Source organism: Typopeltis vanoorti, chromosome 15 (assembly GCF_054136105.1).
Source record: "Typopeltis vanoorti isolate ZY-2024b chromosome 15, IOZ_Tvanoo_1.0, whole genome shotgun sequence".
NCBI classification, from domain to species: Eukaryota; Metazoa; Arthropoda; class Arachnida; order Uropygi; family Thelyphonidae; genus Typopeltis; species Typopeltis vanoorti.
The window spans coordinates 34,439,899-34,467,436 of NC_143563.1; the positions used below are offsets into that span (position 1 = coordinate 34,439,899).

The window sequence follows — 27,538 nt, forward strand, 5'->3', positions numbered from 1 at the left end:
TCTTTTGTTGCCGAAGCACATGAGACGTTATAGAGAATCATCTAAAGTTCGTGGTTCAGCGTACTTGAAAGCTCCTCTTCTAGTGCCCGTAAAGCTTTATTTTTGTCGCTAGGAGAACGCACATAGCAGTAATTTGTTCTCGTAGTAGGGCGAAGCTAGCACGGTTGTAAGTTCGGAGAGCTTTCTGCGATGTGAAACTGTTGAATTTAACATAATTTGGGATTACCTTATTATCCCGGCAGCGTTTTAAGAAGGTCAAACGATTTAGTTGTCTAGATATCTTCAACTTCAGCTTGCCATATTGGCGGGACTTGCGTGCAAAGGAATCTCCATGGATGATAGTAATTCTTGTGGAAAGGCTTATACGTTGGTAACACCTGACTATTAAATAATTTAAGGAATTTGCACCATATACTGGAATATAAATTAAAATAAACTTTAATATATAATTCCTATATTTTGGCAATGTCACATTGGCATCTTCATGGGAACATACAAATATGACACATTACGTAGATGATTTTCCCATCACAGAATCTCCTCTTCTAGCACCTGTCAAGCTTTATTTTTGTCAGCTGGAAGAACACACGTAGCAGTAATTTGTTCTTGTAGTAGGGCAAAGCTAGTGCGGTTGTAAATCCGGTGAGCTTTATGCGATGTGAAACTGTGCTTGAATTTAACATAATTGATACCTTGAAAAAGAACTCTACCTCTGTACCACAGCAACCACTCAACACTGTAGTCAACCTCTCTTCCGTTAATTTGAAGCCTGAATCACTCACTGCTCTTGCACGTGGCCACAATTTCACCTTAGCTCCTGAAAAAATACCTGCTGAGGAAATAATGATCAAAGTAGAACGTGGGATCCGAAATCTTGATATCTAGATATAGATTCTAGACAAGTAAATCGTTTGACCTTCCTAAAACGCTGCCGGAATAATAAGGTGATCCCAAATTGTGTTAAATTTAAGCACCGTTTCAGATCACAGAAAGCTCTCTGGATTTACAACTGTGCTAGCTTTGCCCTGCTACGAGAACAAATGAGAATGAATGCCGCCCTTCTTCCTTGCATTCATTCTCAGCTTCCAAGGATGCCCTCTTGTCCTTTCCCCACCCCTTTAAAATGAAAAATTTCATCAACTGAAATCCTGTTTGACCCCTTTCAGAAGTTTGTAAGTATCAATCATATCACTGCTCTTTCTCCTATTTGCTGGTGTCTACAATTTACAACCCTTTATAAATCTGATTGACCATAGAATATTGTTTTCACATTTGGGGTGGTAATGAAAAAAAAAAAAAAACTAAGAATTCTTGATATACAGAAAAGAGCAATCTACCTAGTAAGTGATCCCCACAAAAAAAAGAATATGAAGTGTATGTTATTGACCACACTCTTGTATAATTCTTAACCCCTTGTTCTCTCCTGACCTATCATGTATATTAACACTTCTTCACGCTATTTAAACCCATTTAGTATTATTTTCTTCCTTTTTCTGCTTATTAGACAAAACGTTGTTGTAGCCTACCAACCTTCCATCTGTCCTTGGACGCATTCAACAGCAGTCATCATTCCAGTCACTTGCCTCTGAATCTTTTCTAAGACTTCCACACTTTTCCAAGAAACTGAGGTAACTAAATCTGTGCACAGTAGTCTATATGTATTCATATGACAGCCTTATAAAGAGGAATAATAATCCACATGTCTGTTTGTCAATATGTTTTCAAAATCCATGCGATGCTCTGAGCTATCTGTCCAATTTGCAATATGCTCTCTGAATTCAATTTCCTGCATTCCATCAGTGTTATGAACAGCTTGTCTTTTGATTCCAAATTCCTCAATTTTATACTTTGCCATATTAATCTGTGATAACCATTATCCTTTGTCCATGTTATCTGCACATTTAATAATCCTGCAGCATCTCTGTGTCACCTTTATTAGGCTATTATCCTCCACTGTTTTACCATCATCAGCATTCATTGGATATTCTGAATGAGATCATTCCCTATATCAGTAATATACCAATTAAATAGAAATGATCAATGTACAGAGCTCTTTATGTCACACACATCACTGGTTAAGCCTAATCCATATTACCAACCATCCTCCTTTTGCTCTAGTTTGCATAATAGAGTTCTGTTTGGTAAGCAATTCATCCATCATTTGATTATAGAAAGCAAGTAAGTTACTAAGATAAGAGCTTGACGTAGCTGTTCATCCTTATAGATAATCATATTCCTATCCACTAATTCTGAATTCTACTTTTGACGAACTTCTCCAATACCTTAATAACCACTTCTGAAATACTGATAGGTGTATAATTTTCTACCTCTATGTTGGAGCATTCTACACTGCTGTCAAAGCTAAGGACAAACTGCATTTTTACCTGTATACGAAAATATTTTCATGACTACAGCCAAATGTGGAATTAATTAACTGCCTGCATAATAATAAATTATATTAAACAAAAATATGTTATTACAAATTTCGTACAAATTAAATTACAATACAGTTTGCAATAGTTACAGATTTCCTAAGGATGTAGAGTACTCATTCCTAATGTACTCATTTGTATAGAGTACATTAGCCAAATGACATCTTGTCCAATTTTTATGAATAATGTACAGCGCTCAGAAAACTATCCAGAGAGACATTTCAGTACAAGGCCTTATCTTGTTCTGAAGGAGGTGGGCCACCCAGATGCTAAGCACCAAGTGATTCAGGAGTTCTTGAGTGGCCCACTTCTTCAGAACAAGGATAAGGCCTTGTTTGTTTTCTGGAGGGTAATTTCGAGTAGCAGTGCATCTCTCTATTGCATCCCAAATGTGTTCTATGGGGGTTGAGATCTGGCAAGTGTGCTCACCACTCGATTCAATTAATATCCTCCGTCTCCAGAAGTATCTCCACTGCTCATGTATGATGTGGTGTGGCATTGCCATCCATAAAAATGGATTCTATGCCTACAGCAACACAGAACAATCAAGCATGATGTTGAAGAACTTCATTGTGGTATTGTTCACCAGTCATAGTCCCTTTTTCCATCACTTGTAGCTTGGTGCTTCCATTAAGCATAATGCCTCCCCATATCATAACCCCAGCACTGCCAGATCAAGTGTTGTCTAGAATTGGAAGAAAGACTAAAATGACTCATTTGTATAGAGAACATTAAGCAACTGGCATCTTGTCCAATTTTTATGAATACAACATCCCAGAAAATGTGCTGTGTATAAAAGGATGCAAACTGCAGGCCTCTGGGCATATAGGCCTACTTACCACAGTTTGTCGATATGCCTGCATACCTGTTCTTGAATGGAGCCAACTTGCAAGCTGACCTGCTGTGGTGCATAGATTATGTTTTATGGTTATAACCAAAAGTCTGTCTTTATGCTCTGTGGTAGGGCAACTTCTCAGCAAATGTCTGGAACACATACCATTGGTTTGAAATGCTGCCCAGAGCCTGGATACAATGCTAAGAAAGATTCCAAACTCTCTTGCAATATTAGTAATTCTGCAGCCTTCTCCTTAAGCTTTCAAATAATTCTTTCCTTTGTGAAATCATCTAGACGATATCCTTGAGACGTGCAAGTTTGCATCTTCCATCATGAAAAGAGCTTCCTTCAAACATAATTTTCTTACAAGCCTTTTGCCTTTTATCCTGTTGAGTGCTACCACATGACCCCTTTGCGCATGATTAAAAAAGTTGAATGTGTGCCTACTTTCTACTCAAAATTGTCAGTTATATGAATTGCCACGAGCTGATTTGTGGTTGTGATCTTCAGAAATAGTGTTTGTCTTTAGGTTTAGGACACCAGTGTATATGCAAAAGAACTTTGCTTAACAAACCATAGCTGAGACAAAAACTGTGGTTAGAAACACTTCCATTTACTATAACCAACTGGTTGGCCAAGTGGTTAACATATCCACCCTTTAACCAGCAAAATGCAGGCTCTAATCTTGCCATACGCGTGTGATTGTCTTGTAGGAGACAATTTTTCTTGGGTGGAAGACAAAAAAAAAAATCCATGGCATTGGATACAATGGTATCTGGTCATACATAATGACAAATTTCTATTCTCCACAAGGAACATTTTACCTAAGTTGCACTCTAATTAGGATATTTTCAATGTAGTTTTTTATAAATTAAATGTGGTACTTTAAGAGATTTATCTGTAATTTTTTGTTTTCTTTAGGACTCAGTTGTTCCTAATAAATAGTTAACTGAATTTATTTTTTATTGATGTTCATCATTTTAACCTGTTTTCTTATGTTGCCATTTTAATTGTAGGATCTTATGAATGTAAGCTCTGCCTGACTCTTCACAATAATGAGGGAAGCTATTTGGCCCATACACAGGGGAAAAAACACCAAGCAAATTTAGCAAGGAGAGCTGCAAAGGAAGCAAAAGAGTCTCCTGCCCAGCCAGCCCCAGCAAAACCACGAGTTGATATAAAGAAATTTGTCAAAATTGGAAGACCAGGTTATAGAGTGACTAAGCAGCGAGAACAGGAAAATGGACAACAAAGTCTTTTGTTTCAAATTGACTACCCAGAAATTAATGACATAATAACTCCAAGGCACCGGTTCATGTCAGCATATGAACAAAAGGTCGAACCCCCAGACAGAAGGTGGCAGTATCTTTTATTTGCTGCTGAACCGTATGAAACCATTGCATTTAAAGTACCTAGCAGGGAGGTAGATAAGAGTGAAGGTAAATTTTGGTTAATGTGGAACAGAGAAACCAAGCAATTTTTCCTTCAGTTCAGCTTTAAAGCAGATCCCAAAATAAAACCATTAGCACCACCACCACCTCCATCCAGTTTACCTCCTCCTCCACCACCCCCTCCACGTCCTCAAGGACCACCACCACCGCCACCTCCTCCACCTTCTCTTCCTCCACCTGTTCCTCCTTTATTGCCACCTCAGTTGCGTCCTATTGGACCACCCCTACCTCCACAGCCACCTCCTGCTCATCCTCCCCTGCCTCCCAATTTTCTTTCTCGACCTCCAACATCTTGAAGGTGAAATGACTGTTTATTGTATGTATGTATGTATGTATTATACCATTAAACAACATTATGTTCCATGAAAAAGGAAATGTGAATATTTTATCCTCCAGGTCCAGCCATTTTTCATTCCAGTATTAATAAATTTACATTTCGGACATCATAGAGCATACCTCATCAGGAAAATTGTTATTTCCCAAATAAACATTCAATTTAAATTCGTGCTACTTTGAAAATTTCTAATCTGTGGTACACACTGCTATGAAAATTTAATAGACAAAGTTTCAGCAAACTGTATTCTTATTTACAAAAAAAAAAAAAAAAAATCTTATAATAGGCATTTGAAAAACAGTTGCATTAGGCAAGATTGTGGTACACAGAATGCTTCAAAAATTAAGAAATAAAACATCTCAGAGAATGTAATATAATAATAAATTTAGTTTAATCCTTTATCCAAGTGTGAGCAAACAACAAAGTTTGCGCCTGAAAGTATCTTCAGGACTGGGGTAAGGTGGTACAACACCAGGGAAACTCGTTGCAAAGGTGGAGCAGCAAGCTACCAACACTCCTATCTCAGTATCTCCTATAATGCAAAACACATGTTTTTTGCATTATAGGAGATACTGAGATAGGAGTGTTGGTAGCTTGCTGCTCCACCTTTGCAACGAGTTTCCCTGGTGTTGTACCACCTTACCCCAGTCCTGAAGATACTTTCAGGTGCAAACTTTGTTGTTTGCTCACACTTGGATAAAGGATTAAACTAAATTTATTATATTCTGACCAAGTGAAAAATAAACTTTCAACATCTCAGAGAATGATTTACCCTACTATTTAGAATTGTTTGGATAAGGGGTGTGTGTGTGTGTGTGTAATATTCCTTTCTGCCCAGTAATAAGCTGTAAACTAACGGAGATTACCGATACCCCCCCCACACACACACTGGGAACTAGATCAAAAGACCATACCCAGCAGGCACCTCATGCAATAACAATATATTACAGGCAAAATTCCTTGTTTTGTTTTTCCATCTTTCTGATTGATTAGCAGACATTTGAAACATTATTCTGATATTCTTGTTCTTGGATTATTCTGATATTCTTGTTCTTGGACTCTTCTTCTTCTGTTCTTGGACCACTGCTGTTTAATTTGTTCATCAACAATATAGGGAAGGATCTGAGAAGAATTGTTCATTTGTTTGCTGATGATGCAAAGTTGGGTAGAGCAATAGTGAATGCACAGGATTCTAAATTTTGCAGGATGATTTGGATACTTTGGAGGACTGTGCTAAGGAGAATGGATGTCAGTTTAATGTGGAAAAATGTAAGGTTATGCATTTTAGGGTGAAAAGATTAGTAGCAGTATATCACATTGGTGGAACTGTACTCCAGGAGATTGACGAGGCCAGGGATTTGGGAGTGTTGGTGGATAGGGAGTTGAAGTTTAGGGAGCACATTGCAAAAGTGGCAAAATCAGCTCATCAAATCACTTGGTTGCTGAAAAAATACTTTAAAGAGTAGTGACAAACAGGTTATTGCTCCTCTCTACAAAGCCTTGATAAGACCCCGTCTGGAGTACTGTGCCCAGATATGAGTGCCAGGGTTTCTTCTTGATAGGGAGGAGGAAGTGGAGAGGATCCAGAGACGAGTGACCAAGATGATAGCAGGTCTGTGGAATGAACCTTATGAGAACAGGTTGAAGATTTGTGGGTTGCAGAAATTCATTGATAGGCGGAAAAGGGATGATATGATTGAGACATTCAAATTACTGAAGGATTTCTATAAGATTAATTCAGGAGATATTTTTGAGAATAGGACTGGTGGTGGGAGGACTAGGGGCCATCCATGGAAGCTGGGTAAGAGCAAGGGTTTTAGAGGTAAGTTTTTTACTTGGAGAATGGTGAATGAGTGGAATAAGCTGCCGGAGTCTGTTGTGGGTGCCATTACTGTAAATGAGTTCAAGGCGAAGTATGATAGATACTGTGTGAATGTTGAATAGCTGTTCTTGACATGATGTTAGGGCCTCCCTCGATGAGTCTAAAGACTCCTTGGAGTTGCCCATAATAAGAATATTGCATTTATAGGATGATAGTGTTTTTAAATATTAATTTCCCCTATTATCCACTATCACATAACTTCCTGATTTATGATAACGAGGAAATAATATGCATTTTTTCTTATTTATAATATGCTAATTTATAAAAATCAAAACCTAGTTTCTGTGTCGAAAAATTAAACGTTATGTGGAACAATTACTATGGAAAAATAACGAATTAAATAAAAACTATGTTTCATAACAGTTTTTGGGTGTGTGGTAGTGTTGCAGAGGGGAGGGGGGTGTAAAACTGTCAAAGTCGAAATAAAATTCAGTTCTATTGTGAAAATATGAAATTTCACATTTGATGCATGCAGATATATATATTTCGTATCAGTGAATATATACGCAAAAGTCGCTTGCTTTGGAGTTGGAGCAAAATATATAAATTGGCAGAAACTATATACATATCTATTTAAATAGTAACCGTTTGTTGTTTCATTTTGTGGAGACCGATTATACAGGGAAACCTACAGGGTGAGGGTGCAAAGAACAGTAAATTACGATATTTTGAAAAAACTGATATGATTGAGGAATTGCGTGTTGTTCTCAATTGGGCAAAGTCGAAGAATAATTCACAGATTTCCTTCAATAAATCTGAATTATTCTTTATAAAACCCAAAGAATAATAAAATTTATTCTTTTATAAAACCCATGTCACCCTCTTCTCCGCCTATCAATTGAACTTTGTGACCCACACACACACCCTCCACCTAAATATTGGCTAAAGAGTGATAAAACTCCCTAATTTTTATTTTTTTTTTCTTGTTCACGTTTTTTTCAGCATGCAAGTAATCCTTTCAACTAATTTAATAACTTTTCAAATATTCCCTCTGAACGTCAACTCTCAATCCACCATTATCCCTAAGTCCCTAACCTCATCAATTTCTCGCAGTCTAGTAAGTCGATGTGACACACAGTACACAACCTTTACAACCAGAAGTGCATCAGTATCCTTTGCCCACAATGCCAATTTATTTAAATCATCGTGCAGGATTTGATTATATAGAAAAACTTGTGAAAAATTCATGACTAAGTTTAACACACGTGAACCACAGTAGTAGGTTTTTTTGCATAAATAACGTCCAAGTAATTTAGTTCAATTTAAGTTCAGGCCGCAACGCGTCATTACATGCAATTTGGATTCCTTTGTACGTACGCGCCCTTTCTTTTGTCATTCCTAGTATTGCCTTACTGTACTGATGATGTCCTAAGATTCCTAGGACGAAATATTTACGTAATAAAAAACCTACTACTGTGGTTCACGTGTGTTAAACTTAGTCATCATGAATTCTCCACAGGTTTCTCTATATAATCAAATCTTATTCCTACACGGGGAAATGACAGCACAAAAGACGGACTTACTAGGCAAACTTCAACTGAAACGGTAAGCTACGTGCCCTTATCTCTTTTCTAAAAAAAGTGCAGACGCGATAAACTTATTGCAACGTTCGCTAAGCTAAAGGAAGTTATTAAATCACCAAGCCCCCATAAAATCTGTCAAAAAGCAAGCCATTCACTACTTCTGAATCAGTTACGAGATGCCAAAAAAAGATTGGCAAAAATAATTTAAAAAATGAATTATTGAACAAGAAGCAGATTTGTCAAACACGCTAAATCAAGAATTGCTACAAGTGATTATTAGTGTCTCAAAAAACTCAGGTTTTATCAAAACAAAGTTTTTGATAAAAGCAATATTAACCTACAGAAAAAATATCTGAACCCGTTAAATCGATCTAAGAAAAATATCAATAAATTACCGACCAAAAAATAGGTGGTAAACTTATCCAACCGCCCACTAACAGAAGATGAATTAAATGTTCTAGCAAGAGGCCATAAGTTTGCCATTCCCCCTAAACGTCTCCCATATCTAGATTTTATACACAACATTGAAAGAAACATCAAGCACCTCCCCAGTATTGAAGCCAACAAACTTCGTTTTGAAATAGCAAAAATAATTTTGGATGCTAAACCTTCAGTTTTAAACATTCCACCATCAGAATTGAAAGCTCTTACCTCCTTAAAACATAATAAAAACATAATCATCACCAGAGCCGACAAAGGAAATACTACAGTGGTTCTTGATACTGTTTCATATGACCGAAAAATGAATCGACTATTTCGAGACCGAAATACTTATGCAAAACTGGACAATGATCCCATAAAAAGACAGCTGAAGAAACTGAAAAGCTACTCGATGAAACAACGTCGTTAGATGAAGAAACTTCAAAAAAAAAACTAAAAACAAATACAATGCTAGACCTCCTAGAATATACGGTTTACCCAAGCTTCACAAAACAACGTCCCACTAAGACCTGTTGTTGATTCATTTAGTAGCCCGACTTACAAGTTATCAAAATTTTTATCAAACTTTCTCCATCCCCACATTGGTCATTCAACCTCTTCAATAAAAAAACTTCACAGATTTTCACACCAAAATAAAAGACATTAAACTGCTGACAACAGACATGCTAATTAGCTTCGACATCGTCTCCTCTTCAACAATATCCCCATAAAGAAACTGTAGACCTATTAAATCAAATTTCCATTGGACATTGTTGAACTATTCAAATTTGTTATCACTTCTGGTTACTCACATGGAAATGAAAAATCTACAAGCAAGAGGAGGGAACAGCAATGGGGTCTCCCTTGTCACCCATCTTGGCAGATCTGTTTATAGAACAGAAGAAAAAATCCTCGCATTCAAACCCAAACCAAAACTCTGGCTTCGATATGTCATGATATCTTCGCAGTCTGGAATCATTCCCAACAAGAGCTACTTCAGTTTTTAGAAAAAATCAACCTCCGTCCTCGCATCAGATTTACATTAGAAAGAATCCCCACAAGGCATCCCCTTTCTGGATTTACACATCCAAAGAAAAGAAGACGGTTCCATCTCCACCTCTGTCCATCATAAGCCGACATTTTCAGACCGCTACATTCACAATACTTCAGCTCATCATACCTCTCAAAAATTTGGCATCATTAAATCATTGGTAACCGGAGCACACAGATTTTGCTCCTCTGAGGGTTCTCTAAAACAAGAATTGGAAATAATCAAAAACACTGCCACTCTAAATGGTTACAATCTCAAAACAACTCAAAAAATCATCAGCAATTTCTCTGTACTTCAACCTAGACAAGAACAACACCATAAGATTCCCATACCTTATATCAAAGAACATCTCTGAACGGCTCTCGAAAATTATGAAGAAATATAATCTTGTTGCCACCTACAAACCCTTCAATCAGATCCAATACTTGTTACCCCCCCCCCCGCCAAAGACAAACTTGCACCTTTCCTACTACCTGGTGTATACGAGGTTCCATGCTCCTGTAAGCTCACTTATTTTGGACAGACAGGCAGATCAGTTTTTAAACGCATTTCGGAACATCGACCAAATCCACCTCATCAAACCGCATAAATCAGCCCTCACTCAACACGGAGTTGAAAACTCAAACCACAAGATCCATTGGAAAAAGACAAAACTTCTACACAGATCTTCATATAAATATGAACATTTATATAAAGAAAGTGCTGAAGCCTTACTCCACAAACCAAATCTAAACTGCAATGATGTTCTTGCTATCCCTAAGGTATGGGAAATTGTCATACAGAATTGTGTAAAATGATAACAACTGTAATTAATTTTAATTTAATTTAAGTAATTTAATTTAAGTTCAGGCCGCAACGCGCCACTGCACGCAATTCGGATTTCTTTGTACGTACGCGCCGATTCTTTTGTCATTCCTAGTATTGCCTTACTGTACTGATGATGTTCTAAGATACCTAGGACGAAATATTTACGTAATTAAAAAACCTACTCCTGTGGTTCACGTGTGTTAAACTTAATCCTGTAGGATATCTATTTAACCTTTATGAACAATTATCCTTCCCGGTTTTATTTCATGAGCAAATGCATCATCTACGGGAGTGTGCTTTGTGATAATAAGCATGGCCCTCTTCCGGTGCGCTTAGAAATAATAATAATAATAATAATAATAATAATAATAATAATAATAATAATAATAATGTGTGTGTGTGTACAGACAGGATAAAGTGTCAATTGGAATAGATGGAATACCAGCAAGTATGGTAAATGAATGGTCAGCCGAATTGGCTAGGCCTTTCACATGTTTGAATAACTTAAGTGTCAGCTCAGGAATTATACCACAGGAATGGAAGAAATGTATGATAGTTTCATTGTGCAAGGATGGTGCAAATACGGATGTGTCTAAGTATTAAATGCTACACTGCATGAGCAGAATCTTTTATCTTCTTTTATTATTGAATAATAAAAGAAGTCTTCCATATAGCCAGTTCCTTAAAAAAAAGAGACTGGCTATATGGAAGGTCCTGAGAAATCAATAACTTTTTGATGATTTATTGAGTGTTTTATTGTATTTTAGTGTATTATTGTAACAGAACAATTAATAACATAATTGTAGAATTATTATTAAGTTTAACTGCTTTTAAGTATGTCGCCGAAAGCTAGTCACAACAGGGCACTCTACAGAACAAATTAACGTTGTTACTACTGAGGTGAACTTTCTCTCAATGAGCAGAAGTTTTGCTGCAATGAAGACGATAATACATTCGAGGATAACCTTACAATGGAATTTCCCTATTAAAAAATTATTATGAAATCTAAGAAAAAAGAGGGTGGTATGATACATTTATTCAATCATGAAACTTGTGCTTGTGAACGACGCCCTACTTCTAGCTTCCCGGGAAGGAAAATTAAAGATATGACAAAGGTAGTCGAAAAACAGAAAAGAAAAGTAAGAGAGATGGTAGTTCTTGTAAGAACTAAAAATTTAAGTAGCGACAAATATAGTCCAAGAGAGAATCTGAATGGTCTGTTGGAAGATGGGAGAAAGACATGTGGAAGAGTAAAAATTGTAGGTTTGCTATTCAGATACGACAGCACCGAGTTAAGAAGGGCAATGATAGCAAAGGATTCAATGTGCAGGATGTGTTGAAGAAATGGAGTCGAGTTTTAGATGTGTGAAGTGTGAGAAAAGAGAAAAGACTTGAGACTTATAAGATGGATGGTCTACACTTGAATTCATTTGGCATTAGGAACCTGAAAATATTAGTTATTGGAATGAGACATAACACCGAGAGTCGAGGAAACTAGATCAAGAGAGGAATGGAGAAATTTTGTAAAAGTTCAGCTATGTTGTTCAAAGGTGATAAACATATGAATGGCTTTGAACATAGTTATGCATCTGCTGAAAGGGTGTAACTATAGGCTTTGGGTTCGGGTATATCCAGAATGGAAGAGAGAAACTACTACAACAAGACCAAATATATTGCATATCTAATTATAAGAAAAGGCTAGGTGGAAATTTTTGTTATGTCTATATACAAATGACAGAAGCATCGAAACAAAGGAATTGAGTTCGTTGCTTTATTGAATAGGTTCTGGCCTAAGATTGTTTGATATTAGTGAAACCCGGCAATCATAATCAGATATGGTAACTGGATTAGGTGTAATGGGTATGCACTTTTTAGGAATGACAAAAGAGATAGCAGAGGAGAGGAGGGAAAATACTACTAATGATATCAGACGACTTAAGTCCAGTTTGGGTAGAAACGCAAGAAAATAATGATGTAATAATGTCCCATGTAGCAGTGCGTTTGAGGCCGTCTGGTACGAAGCGAAAACTAATAGAATAAAATCTATGGTGTGATGTTGCTTCAGACCTGGCGTCTCAGTTGCAGAGGATGAGCAACTTTAATTATCCAAACATTGATTGGGTAGAAGAAAAATATCATGATAAGAATGAAGAAGAATTGATTGAACTGTTGTAAGCAACTTTCTCAAGCAGCATGCGAAAGAAGTTACTCGAAATCAAACACCGTTAGATAGATTTATTCGAAGATGTCTCTGTTAAGAATGCGATTGTTTTACTGTCAGCTGATGACAGTGAACATGCCGTGCTTTCTTGGGAGGTATTCAGTAATTGATGTTCCCAAATAGAACAGGCTACATACTGAACTATAAAGTTGGAAATTGTGATCAACTTAGGCGAATACTATCTTTGGTCGCAGTTACTGAATGGAAAAGATGTTAGCAATGAGTAAAACACTTTGAAAATTGCTTATATGAAGCGGAATCTGAATGTATTTTATCACTAATGCGCTAACAATAAATAGGCTGGAGAGAAATGGATGTGCAACCTTATTAAGCAAGAGATCCACAAGATGACGTGGAAAGAATATTGTGAAAATAACAGTGAGAATGGTTATATATTATATATACATCACAATCTTGATCAACTGAATTGATGAACTATTGAAAACATACAATCCGGGGCTCTTTGTGTTCGTGTATCAACGTGTGAGGCACAAACCTCGAACAAATCTTTCTGTTGTGCAAATCTCCTTCTAAGATTAATCTACCAGTTTTCTTACCAACACCAAGTTGTACAGCAAGTAGCCTAATGGTTATTCACCTGCCATGGAAAAAATGTTCCTAGTTTTTACCACATTTTTTCATACAGAAAATGGTCGTCGTTAAACGATGAAAATCAGTGGAACACCTATAGACTGCTCAGATAGTCATCGTCGTCAACTTTTTATAGGTCTTGGTATGCTTCTGTAGCAGTTTTTCTTAATTTATAGAAAAGTTTTCTCACAGATCTTTGTTCCATTATGCAACATCTGACACATTCCACTCGCCTACATTTACTTCAACAGTTGCCACAGGAAAACTCCTGGATCAACTGACTGGAAACTTGCACCTGTGATTACAACATACTCTAGTGGTCAAAACTATAAACACGTTTGTTCCTATTATTCAAAGGGCTGTGCTGTAAAAAGTCAATCTCATCACTTAACGTGAACACCGTTTAAAGTGCAGGCCAGAAAAGTTGCAAGTATTGTAGTTATCGGAGAGCTAAATCGAAGTATGAAAAGAAATTGGCTATGCAGACTAAAGGCAATCCAAAAGAATAAAAATGAATGTGGAAGATTACCTTTACTGAGTGCAGATGGTATTCTAGTGTTAAAAGCTCATGAGATTGTTCAATTAATGTGTTCACTTTGCTAAGATATATATCAACCACGTGTATATAAAATGGTGCCCCATGCTACTGCTGCATTGGATGAAGAGTTAGAAGTGCATGTTAGTGAGATTGAAGAGCCTTTGCATGGAATAAGAATTTGTCAATATAGGCGGATGGAATATCAGCACGTTTGCTTATGAAATGTTCAACTGAACTGGTTATGCCTTTTACATGTTTCTATAACTTGAGCCTTAGCTCAGGAATGATACCATAAGAATGTAAGGAATGTATGATTGTTCCATCCTGCCAGTGTGTACAAAAATTGATGTACTTATCTACGGATCTGTCAGTATCTCTGGTATGGAGGTGAGGATTTTAGAGAAGCAGGTAGGATTCGCATACAGAGATGGTAAAAAAGCCCCTGGTCCTGAGGGGATTAATTAAACTGCTGCCTCGAAGAGCAGTTGTACATATCACTACAATAATTAACGACATGCTCAGATTCAAAAATTTTCCCTCCTATTGGAAAGTCACAGATGTGGTCCTAGTACTTAACATGTTCATTGCCAAAAACGCGATATCGCGTGTTTGGCAATGAACATGTTTGGTAATGAACGTGTTTGGCGAGTTCTCACCAAAAGGCCGATCACGCGTTATCGCGTGGACGTCGTTAACTAAATAAAAAAATTTAAAAAAAAGTTGGCCACCACACGAAATTCCAATTTTCAGCTTGGCAATGAACGATATCGCGCGATCACGCGATGCGAGTTCTCACCAAACGGCCGATCACGCGTTATCGCGTGGACGTCGCTAACTACATAAAAAATAAATAAAAAAAATTTGGCCACCACACGAAATTCCAATTTTCAGCTTGGCAATGAAAGTGTTAAACCAGATAAAGAGCCACACCTGCCTGAAAGCTATCGCTCCATCAGCCTGATCTCAAACTTAGGCAAAATTTCCGAAAAAATCATTCTCTCGAAAAATCCAAGCCTCAGTAAAAATGAGTTAAATATCCTTCCAAAGGAACAGTTAGGCTTTTGACAACATCTCAGTACTACTGAACAAATTCATAGGTTAATTGAGTACATAACCACCGGCTACAATTGGCATCAGCACACTGGAGCAGTCTTCCTCGACATAGCAAAAGCTATGGCACTTCGGATTGCTCCAGTGTGCTGATGTCAGCACACTGGAGCAATCCGAATATCTCAGCAGGCATACCATCAAAAATAGTCCACCTAATTAAACCATACCTCCAGGACAGATACATACAAGTCAAAATAAATGGAACAGTTTCAAATCAGCGACGGATCTCAGCAGCAGTTCCCCAAGGGTCGCTACTGGCACCGATCTTATTCTTGATACATATGGCATACATCCCGCACAACCAAATATCATTCATCTTAGCACTCTATGCGGATGACACAGCATTACAAGCCAGATCTCTACAGCCACATCTCGTCACCAAAAAACTGCAAGAAAATATACTAAAACTAGAACAATGGTTTTCCAAATGGAGATTACAAGTGAATCCCCAAAAGAGCATTGCGATGCTTTTCACCAGAAGATTAGTATCTCCTAAGGGGGACCTTTACCTATTCAACACCAAAATCACCTGGAAAACAGAAACAAAATATCTTGGGGTAATACTGGACAAAGACTAATTAACCTTCAACCCACATATCAAAGCCTTATGCGCGAGAACATCTAAAGCCATCGCACAACTTTACCCTCTAATAAACAGAAAAAGCAAGCTAAATACTAGAATCAAAGTACACCTCTACCAGCTGACGATCCGACCCATAGTGACATACGTATCTTCAGCATGGAGCCGCACATCCAACACCAACATCCTCAAGCTACAGAGAGCGCAAAACAAATGTTTGCGCATGATCCTAGAAGCACCATGGTTTGTAAGAACCGTCCAACTGCATAGAGATACAAACATCCCTTACATCTACTCCTTCCTACAAACTACAGCGGCAAAATTCTTCTTAAAGATCTCTACACACCCCGAACGATCTAGTGAAACATGCTGCAAGCTACGACGAAACTGACTGCTTCATACACAAGAGGCCAAAAGCAGTAGCTGCTCATACATAAGCATTGCGATACTGCAGCATCCCCAAGGAAAAAATCAAAAAATTAAATTTTGTTTGTGTTTATAAATAATAACAATGCTTACAACATTATATAAATGCAATACAACATGTTAAAGGTTACAGCTTATGTTTTGACATTGATTGAATAGTTAATAATTGGAATTGTTCGATTAACGCTTCAGATTTTGAAACAAATGCACTGCAATCTAACGCAGTGTGAGAATTATCGCGCCAATTGCAGCTAGACTCGCTGATATTCTTTGTACTTCTCATTGCACATTACAAGTGATCCGACACTGCACGTTTGGGGAGTGTATTGTATTCTGTGAGATTCTAAACTTTCATTATTGGTGTTTGCTTGTGGTGAGGGTGAAATATTTTTGATAAAGCAATTTTTTAATATGTAAATTTTTTTATTAATAAATTGGTTACTGATTAGGAAAAAAATTATTATTTTTATTTTATTTATTTATTATTTTTATTTTGTATATGCAGCACCACCACCACTTAAAATTTTCACCGGCCGCCACTAGTCAAAAGGCATCCTAAATACTAGCAACGACGAGTAATCTCCCTGCCCCAGGGCGAACTTACAGCTCATAAACTCTTCCTCTTCATTTCGTCCCTATCAGACAATGGGGAATAAAAAAGCATCTTGCTTCACCCTTCTGGTCAGTGATGTTATGGTAGTGATCGGCAATTTTGACGTTAATTGCTGATGATGTATATGTATGGATGGGAGCAAGTATGTTGATGTGACCAATGCATGATTGTCTAAGTGAATTATTGAGTATTCCTTCTCTTGTTAGAGAGTTAAGGGTAGGGTTTATGTTGTACTGACTTAGTATATCAAGGTATGTGTTAGTGGTTGAAGAAGCGTGGTCAAGAGTATTTATATTAATGTCTCCTATTAGGATGAGCCTATGTGTTGTACTGGGTTCGATGCCGTTCAGCGATGCTTCTAACTCATGAAGAAAGCTGAGTTGACTATTATCTGGGGGTTCTGTATGTCATGTTTAATGTGTATTTGATACTATGTTTGTGGCTATTTGTGATTTCCAAAATTAGTGTTTCCGCATGTTCGAAATGAGTTGGTTTTTCAGTCCCATTGTTTTTTTCTTTGATAAATGCCACGATGCCACCTCCTCTTTTGTTTGGTCTACATAAGTTGCAAGTTTGAACATTATTAATGTTGTATGCGTAAATTCCTGTGTCGTTTATTGCAACTTATGTAGACTCTCCCTCTCCACCACTACCGAACCTTTACATGCTCCGGTATTTTAAGTAACAAAGTAGATTTTTCTGGTGAATTAAAATTTAAAGTGTACCATTGAATTCCACTCTTCAAGCCGAGCATATTGACGTAAAAACTGTAAGTATCTGTTAAGTAATAAATAAATTATAAGTATTCAAAGTTCGAAGTATACGTTGGTTAACTACGCGAGATGAGAACAAAGGAAGTCACCATATTAGAAATTACAGCAAGATCGTCACACAAGAAATATAAAGTGCTACAAATGCATATGAAGACTTAATGGGGAAAAAAATTACATAACATGCAGGAACTGCCAGAGAAACATGCATTTCATTTTCTATGTTCGGAATTGTCCAAGGCCACTTGGCAGTGAAAATTAAACGCGAAGCATGACGAGTAGAAGTGTCTGCATTGTAGAGAAAACAAAGGAATGTCACCTTCAACTGCAGGCGAGAAATACCCAATGCAGTAAACAGACAACGCAGCAATCAACAGCAGACGGATTGAAAAACAAACAAAAAAAAAAAAACAACAACGACAACAATGGAAACCCAGGTGAGGCAACTTTGAATGCATTACTTGAAAATAGATTACAAAACCTAAAAGAGTTTAATCGATTTTGTCGGAGAACTATTTGAAAAACATACCATACAGATTATCGAAAAATTCAACCAATATGAGAATTTATTCAATTTAATAATACCCGGGGAAGAGCTGACTACTTCCGGGTGCGTCCCCAGGTGGCGGATCGGGGAACAGCCTTCAGATATGGAGGCTAGCTGCGATATAAGCAGAGCAATCTGGAGAATAAGCAGCCGTGGACCAATAGCGACTGAGCTATCAGGGCGTGGGGGAGCAGAAGTGGCAACTCTGTTTCACTTAAAACCTCACAAAGCCAAATGACAACTCGGTGACATGGCGAGTAGTGCCGCCATTAAATAAGCACCTGCTGGGGTCACTGCCCCTGACATTGGGAAGCAGCATTTTCAGTACTGACACAAGGTTGAAGCCAAATGATGACGGAAAAACTTGTGATCAGTGATTTGCAGATGGCAATATTGTGTACGTTTGTAATACTGAAGAGCAGAAAGCAAATGGAGAAACTACTGCTCTACCTTATCTCCAGAACAACCACCATGGTGAGCAAACCCTCACAATTGGCCCCAAGTTTCCGGCGTCCCTTAAATGGAACAGGGGTGCGAAGAATCTCCGGGCTCAAAATGGCGTCCACTTTTAAAATTGCAACTTAGAATGTCAGAACTCTGTATGAAGCTGGCAAATTAAGAAATGCCACAAGAGAAATGAAGAGACTGGGCATCCAGATTTTGGGAATTTGCGAGACAAGAAGGCCAGGATCTGAAAAGTGTCAACAAGATAATACGACAATGTATTACTCTGGGAATGATGAGAAAAAACATCGACATGGTGTAGTTGTAATAGTAGATGAAGATATCAAAAAATCAGTAATAAATTGGATTCCATTTTCTGAAAGGATAATGCTGTTACAACTTAAGGGGGAAACCCCATTAACATAAATATCATCTAAGCTTATGCACCCACAGCTGACAAAAGTGAAGAAGATGTTGAAGAGTTTTATGAACACCTAAAAGAGATTAAAAACCTAACAAAGAAACATGATATAAACATAGTGATGGGTGACTTCAATTTCAAAAGTGGAAAGAGGGGGTGATGGAGAAATTGTTGGCGAACATGACTAAGGCACCAGAAACGACAGAGGAGATCGCCTAGTCCAGTTCTGTCAGGAAGAAGATCTAACAATAGCAAATACCTGGTTTAAACTTCCACCTAGAAGACAGTATACTTGGAAATCGCCTCAAGATAACGAACTTAACATTGTCAGAAATCAAATTGATTATATACTGATAAATAAAAGATTCCACAGTAGTATAAAGAGTGCAAAGACTTATCCTGGAGCAGATATCTCATCAGACCACAATCCCATAGTTGCAGAAGTACGTCTTAGATTAAAATCAGCTAAAAAATCACAAAAGAAGAAAAAGAAAATTGATGTAGAAAAACTGAGACCCGAACATAAGTAAAAGTGCCAAGACCCAGCTTAACCTGCGATTACAACAGATTAACATAGAAGAAAATTAAAGTGTGGAATCTCTTTGGAATAGCTTAAAGAATGCCATCGTAACAACAAGTATTGAAGAAGTAGGTTATGTGAATAATATAAAACAATAGGAATGGATGACAGATGAGATTCTTTCTCTTATTGATACAAGAAGAATGTACAAAAACAAAGACCTTGCCAGGTATACAGAAACACATAACATCATCAAGAAAAAAATAAAAGAAGCCAAGGAAAATTGGATGAAAAATTTATGTACTGAAATTGAACTGCTTCAGATGAAACATGATAATTTCAATCTGTATAAGAATATCAACGAAATGCTGGAAAACTCAGGAAAAAGCAAATAGTGTCTCTAAGAGACAAAAATGGAAAAATAGTTCTAGAAGAAGAGAATAAAGCACAGATTTGGATAAAATATGTAACAGACCTTTTCAATGATACTAGACAGAAGCCTATAAATATAAAAGATAACATTCAAGGACCAGCAATCATGAAATGCGAAATAGAGAATGCTATACGAACAAGTAAAACAGGAAAAGCCAGTGGACCAGATGGTGTGCAAACAGAATTTTTAAAATTAATAGAACCAGATAACATCAAACTTCTTGAAAAACTATTTAATAAAATATATGAAAGTGATAAATTTCCATCAGATTGGCTCAAATCTACATTTATCACTGTCCCAAAGAAACCCAAAGCGAATTCCTGTGGTGACTTCCGACTTAATAGTCTAATGAGCCAAACATTAAAAATATTTTTGAAAGTAATTCAGAATCGTATTTATAGAAAAAGTGAAGAAACTCTAAGTGAAACACAATTCGGCTTTCGCTTTCGGAATGGTTTTGGTACTAGAGAGGCCATTTTCTGTACCCAAATATTGATACAAAAATGCATAGAAAACAGAAATCTGTCTTTATGTGTTTCATAGATTTTGAAAAAGCATTCGACAAAGTCAGACACCCTAACTTAATAGAAGTCCTTCAACAAATAAGGCTAGGCGAACAAGACATAAGAATAATAACAAATCTGTATTGGAATCAGTCAGCTACCGTTCAATTAGACAGCATTACCACCAGTGATATTAACATCAAAAGAGGAGTGAGACAAGGATGTGTTCTCTCACCACTCCTGTTCAACATATATGCAGAGGCAATCTTTAAAAAAGCATTGGAAGAATGTTCAGAGGGAATCACAATAAATGGAAAGATTGTTAACAACCTTCGACATGCAGATGACACCGTGCTAATTGCAGATAACATTATGGATCTCCAAAAACTCATTGACAGAGTATACATAGAAAACCAAAGAATGGGAATAAATATAAACATCAACAAGACAAAATACATGATCATCAGCAAACATCCAGCCTCATCAGTGAAACTGACACTCAATGGGAAAAATATTGATCAAATGTCAAGATATAAATATCTTGGTTGCTGGCTTAATGAACGGTGGGATCGATATAAAAATAGATATAAAGACAAGGATTGAAGTTGCACGGCAGTCCTTCATGAAAATGAGAACACTATCCAGAAATAAAGACCTAAACATGGAAATCAGATGCCGAATGCTGAAATGCTACGTGTGGTCTATTCTGCTCTATGGAGTTGAAACATGGACATTGAAGGCGACAACCATCAAGAAAATCGAAGCCTTTGAGATGTGGCTATACAGAAAAATGCTAAAGATATCATGGACAGAAAAAATTACCAATGAAGATGTCTTAAAATCCATTGGCAAAGCTAAACATCTTGTACAAATAATCAAGAAAAAAAAACATCATATCTTGGCCACATCATGAGAAACAGCAAATACCAACTTCTACAAACTATTTTGATAGGAAGAATTGGTGGCAAAGGAACTAGAGGAAGAAAAAGAATATCATGGTTTGACAACATCAAGACGTGGACAGGAAAGAGCAGTGCACAGCTGCTCAGATTAGCACAAGAGCGCAGTTTGTTCGCCAAGATGGTCGCTGACCTTCGATAGAAGATAACACAATAAGAAGAAGAAGAAGAATAACTCGGTAGAAGATGTATTGCAGACCATCAGAAAATTAAAAACTGCGTTAAGGAGCTAATTTATATACAGTATAATCTAATTAAAGGGACAAAGGAACTACGACAATAACTAAACTCTTTAACGCAAGAGTACAAACTCTTAATCTAATAGCAGTATAAAAATGATCTCCTGTTAGATGGTCTCCCAGAAATTGATACTGAACATCTAAAAGACTCCGTAATACAACTAAGCCAAAAAATGGTGCTCCCATTGAATCAAGAGATATCCAGTCAGTACATCGGTTACCACAAAAAAGGAAAAGAGAAAATAATTCCCATTCCTCCCCCCTGTTGTGATGCGACTCACCAACAGCCCAACAAAAATTACACTTATAAAAGCTAGCAGGATAAAAAACACCAGTAGTCAAGGATGCGAAAGGAGACCACGACAATACCCCAATATACTTGTCCGAATACTTAACGCCATATTATCAAAAACTATTCTACCAAACAAGGAAAGTAAAAACAGAAAAAAATTACCAGTTTATATGGATAAGAGACAGCAAAATATTCCTTAAAAAGACACAAGATGCAAAACCAATCCAAATATAATTCGTAGAACACCTCAACAGGCTTCCGCGTTAAAAGGAATAGTGACCACTCGTAAAAAAGGGAACAGCACACCAACCTACATGAATGCAGATCATCAAGCAGATGTAATCACCCCGGAACATGATAATTGCCACATTCTGAAATCAATAACAAAATGTAAACAACTGACTATCCCCAAAAAAGTACTATCTATTCTGCACATCAACATCAGAAGAATTCAAAAATACTGGCTGACCCTGCAAGCCTATCTGAAGGAAGATATAGACGACATAGACATTTTAATACTGACTGAAGTATCTATGACAAACGACGAGACAACCATCTACCAAATCCCACGCTTTCAACAACACAAACACTGCAGACAAACAAAACGAGGCGGTGGTATAATAATATTTACCAAACATAAAGCAAAGTAACAGAAATAAACTATAAATGAGAATACGAAGAAAATATATGCATCGAAATTAAAAACATCAAACAAGAAAACTCCTTGGTATTAAACCCAATATACAGACTACCCAACTTAAGCAGCACAAATTTCTAGATGAACTAAACAGATGGGTCTCAGCCACGAAAGAAGGCGCCTCAGAATACTTGATAATAATAGGAGACATGAATATAAACATTAGCAGCATAAATAACAACACAGAACAATACCTAGACCTCTTATCAGCATGAAACATTACCCCATACATACAGTCGTATACACGAGAAGAGATAATCAGAAATACAACGGCCTCATCCTGTATTGATCATATCAATATATGGGCCCCTCCAAACAGCCACGCAGCAGCCGTAACAACACAGAATAATACCTAGACCTCTTATCAGCATGAAACATTACCCCATACATACAGTCGTATACACGAGAAGAGATAATCAGAAATACAACGGCCTCATCCTGTATTGATCATATCAATATATGGGCCCCTCCAAACAGCCACGCAGCAGCCGTCATATACGTGCAAACTGGCAGACCATTATTTCACATCATTACAGTTACACACAGAACCAGAACCCATAAAACTCACCGAGACTACAAAACAGTATCATAGCATTCTAAACGAAACAATAGTAAACGACGAAATCAGAAAAACGGACTGGATGCTGATAGCATCTTTAAACTCTGCTGAGGCTGTATATAATAATCTTAAACTTGCATTTGATAAAATATATTACAAAGCATTAACAAAAATAAAAATATGCTCCCAAACGAAGCAGAATACATAGATAACAGACAGCATATTAACAGACATACAAAGAAAAGATGCCCTATGGAAACAACTAAAGAAGTCGCCAAACAATATCGCTTTACAAGCCGCATACAAACGAAAACGGAATCTCCTAACAACACTAATTAGAACGGCAAAAAGAAACTACCACAGCAACAAATTAACAACAGCTCAGAACGACATAAAGGAAACCTGGCACTTGATTAATGAACTGCTGGACAATATACACAGAACCACTGCCTCAGAAACAATAAAACACAGCTTTTCTTGCTACCCCAAATCCTTCAAATAGTTGGCAAGCAGCTTTAATCAGCACTTTGTGAACTCTGTCCAAAAACTACAAGAAACAACCTTTCCTCACACAAACGAACATTCTTCACTAGGTCCACAAGCAACCCAGTCAGTGTTGGTTCCCCACAGTAACAAAAGAAGAACTATCACTGGCAATTCAACAAATGAACCCTAACAAAGAACCGGGAATAGACGGAATCAGACCAAAAGACATCAAGAAACACTCAACCAACCTATGTCGAGTTATACAAAAACTGTTAAATAAAATCTTCGAAACGGGACACATACCTGAAACACCAAAGACGGCATTAATCACACCCATACACAAACATGAAAAAAAAAACATTATAAGTAATTATAGACCCATCGTCACGTTTTCTATAATCAACCAAATCATGGAGCGCATCGTGAATTGCAAACTCTCCACATATGTTGAAAAATTTCAAATCATTCCCAAAACACAATATGGCTTTTGGGAATGATTTGAAAAATAATAAAGGAACAGCAACGCTGCTGGAAGATTTCACAGACCTAATAAGTGCTGCATTGGATAAAAACAGAATAATGTTATTCATATTCATTGGCCTAACAAAAGCATTTGACACACTAACACACAAAACCTTGTTAACGAAACTAACGCATATCGGAATCGGTGGTCGTCTACTCCAGTGGTTTAAAGCATACATGAAAAACAGGAAGCACATCACACTTATAAGATCAGCGTACATCAAAGAGGTACCAGTAACCTGTGGAGTATCGCAAGGAGCTGTCTTATCTCCCATTCTATTTAACATATATACACACACACAACACAAGTCATCTTCCCCTGAAAAGTAAAATCTTCCAGTACACAGATGACACGGCCATAGTATCCATTCACAATGACGCAAATATTGCTTAAACAAATATGCAACACGACATCAATCAAATCACTAACTGGTTAACCGAACGACATATATATGCCGGGAAAGGTTGGTCGATTGGTAGAGCCTCTGCTACTAATGGCTCAGTTAAGTAAGTTTGAGCGCGGTTAGTAGTTGGAAGGGGACAATCGTTCGATGCTGTTGGCACACTCTCCCTCGATGAGTCTTTGGACTCCCTGGAGGTGTCAAATAATAATAATAATATATAAACCCTGGAAAAACAAAGCTAATGATATTCAAAAACCCCCAAACCCTGCCCATAGAAACTAAATATCTCACTATCTGACATTCATCCTCCTATACACAAAGTGCTGAACCAAAAACCACAACCATCACACAGGTGAAAACAACACGCTATCTCGGACTTCACTTCGATGCTGATCAAAGTTGGATAGCCATATAAACTACCTACACACCAAGCGTAGGATAATAGCAAGCAAACTATACTGATTAAAAGACAGTGCCCCAACACACATAAAAATACTAATCTATAAAGCATTATGTGAAAACATTTTAAGATATGCAATCTCATCATGTGCATTCTGCACAGACTACAGACTTAACAGATTACAATGGTTGCAAGATAAAATAGTAAAACTGATATTCTGGGAACAACCCACACTAATGCAGGCGGCATGGACAGAACACAAAATATTTAAGGTGAAACACTTATGCCACTACACAGTCATGTTAAAACATTACTACAGCCCAACCTATAGAGTAACCAGAACAACATATCAGATAACAAGACCACAGTCAGCAAAATACATAACATATAAGTACAACAATCACAACTGCAAAGCTACCCGAAAGTTCTACGACATGATAAACAAACTGCCATTCAATGACAGAAACCTAGGGACCTACGGACATACACACGCACACGCATATATCGTGCACATACGCATATATAAGCGTGTGTATATATATATATATATATATATATATATATAGGCATTTCAAAAATAACCTATGATTTTGATACTGAAAAAAAATTTTCTAATTTTTAGAATTTTAAATTTTGTAATTCCTATAATTTTATAACGTAATGATTATATGTATGCAAGACATAATAAAGTGTTTAAAAATTATGCGATAATATTATTAAAATAATAGTAATATAATAAAACATCATTATTATTAAATAATGAGTTTACATTGCATGTTTGTGAGAATTAAGAAATATAATATTTTATATGCATATATGTAAATACTGTGTATAATCACGCTTTCTCAAACTTTGAAAAAAAAAAGTAAACTACAATATGTATTATTATTTAACTTGTGTAACTCTCAACTATATAATTGTAAATTATTACTGTGATTATTATTTTAAAAATAGCGAAAAAAGTATATTATTATAAAAAAAACCAGCTAACGTCTTTTTATTCCTGTATATATAGGGAGTAGGCGAGGCCGTTTTTAGCCCTATCTAACTTTTGGAGACTGAGTGGGCAGTTCAATCTCCACTGGTACCAAATCAGAGATAGCTGGCCTAAGGCTATCACTAATTAAGCGGCACGCAGTGAAGAGTGACGGCTCAACAAGTGCCACCATCTCGTGGTCCCTAACCTTAACACTCGCATTTAATGTCTGAAATAATGTGGGTTCTACGGTCGATTTTCTTGAGTTTACAGGACGAAAAACCCGAGTTTCCGGGAGAAAAAACCCACTCGCCCATGCCAGAGATCGACTAACTCGGGAACCTGTCGAAAAAAGGCTTAGAAAAATTTCCTCTAGTCACCGACTAGACTCGAAATCAAGTTTTCTTTCGTGTGGCCAAGCGCCGTGGTATGCAAACGCCACATCCGCTGAGCTACACAGGCTCTGAAATCTCATTCTATGTAGCACTTAGTGCTGAGCATTGTAAAATAATATATGAATGTTACTCAAGATGATTATTGCATATATGTAAATATTTGAGAGATCAATAAAAAATATTATTATTATTAAAAAAAATATTATGCTTTTTGTTTAGTAGTTTTCTCATAAGCGGTTTATACCATTGATTTCAAAAAACCAGGTGACTCTGAATGTGGGATTTCTGACACCTATGATATACAGACTCGTTCTAGTTTTTCGTTTTCTTGCTTCATATTTTTCTTCATAATAGGCAAGTATTTTAAATATTATATTTCTGCGTTTTCGATAATAATGTAAAGTAACAATTTATTTGAGCCATTTTCTTCACGCAAAAACTAATTTTAAAAAGGTTATTTTGTACCTGCTTTCGTTTAAGAGTACTTCGAAATCAGGCAAAATAGCCGAAAATGATAGTTTTTAAGAGAAGTAACATGAGTTTCCCAGAAATAATACCGTTATTTTGTCCCTTTTGCCTTGGACAGCTATAAAGACCTTTATTATTATTTTTTTTTTTTTTTTTAACGTACTACTATAAATGATTTCAGATGTTTCAAAGAGCCACTTATCGTTGTCCATGTTTTTATTCGTATTCAACGTATCAACTTACGTCCAACCGACTGACATCCTGTCAGATGGAACAGAACCCTACGTAAGTCGAGGGATGGCTGTATGAAGTTTTATTACATTAAATTTTAATAAAGGTCAAATCAAGATTATTCAGCTGTTGATAAGATAACACTGCATAAGAAGCGGGAATAACGCGTAGAGAAAGAAGAAGAATTCGTATAAAATATTTAATTTGATTTGTACTGTTTATTACTTTTCTAATGCAGTGTATTTTTCGAATGTAGACGACTCTTAATTAAATGATTCGCCACTGAACATAAATCGCTATCGAAGGCTTCATTCTTGTGTTTCTGGTTGTTTTTTCATTTGCTTTGTAATTGGTAAGTATTTATTTCTTATTTTATTTTTATGCATTGACACAGTTCAAATTAAAGCAACGGAATTATTATAACAGCATATTTGACAATTTTGAATAATATTATGTGT

The 27,538-nt window shown here is 36.7% G+C and overlaps 2 protein-coding genes across 4 annotated transcripts in view; both read left to right on the forward strand.

Annotated features, from left to right (window-relative positions):
• Positions 1-5,087, forward strand: part of LOC150098592 (splicing factor 3A subunit 2-like) — a 39,360-nt gene extending 34,273 nt beyond the window's left edge. For both annotated transcript variants that reach the window (XM_090405347.1, XM_090405349.1), the window contains exon 3: positions 4,284-5,087. In XM_090405347.1, coding sequence (XP_090261473.1) covers positions 4,284-5,014 — 731 coding nt within the window. In that variant the 3' untranslated portion in view covers positions 5,015-5,087. The remainder of the gene's footprint in view (positions 1-4,283) is intronic.
• A 21,575-nt stretch (positions 5,088-26,662) lies between these two features.
• LOC150098593 (splicing factor 3A subunit 2-like) overlaps positions 26,663-27,538 on the forward strand; it is a 30,744-nt gene continuing 29,868 nt past the window's right edge. The window contains exon 1 of one of the 2 annotated variants that reach the window (XM_090405088.1): positions 26,663-26,735. The gene's annotated coding sequence lies outside the window, so the exon portion shown is untranslated. Of the gene's footprint in view, positions 26,736-27,120; positions 27,433-27,538 lie in introns of those variants that run through there. The other variant, XM_090405089.1, reaches the window with a different exon arrangement.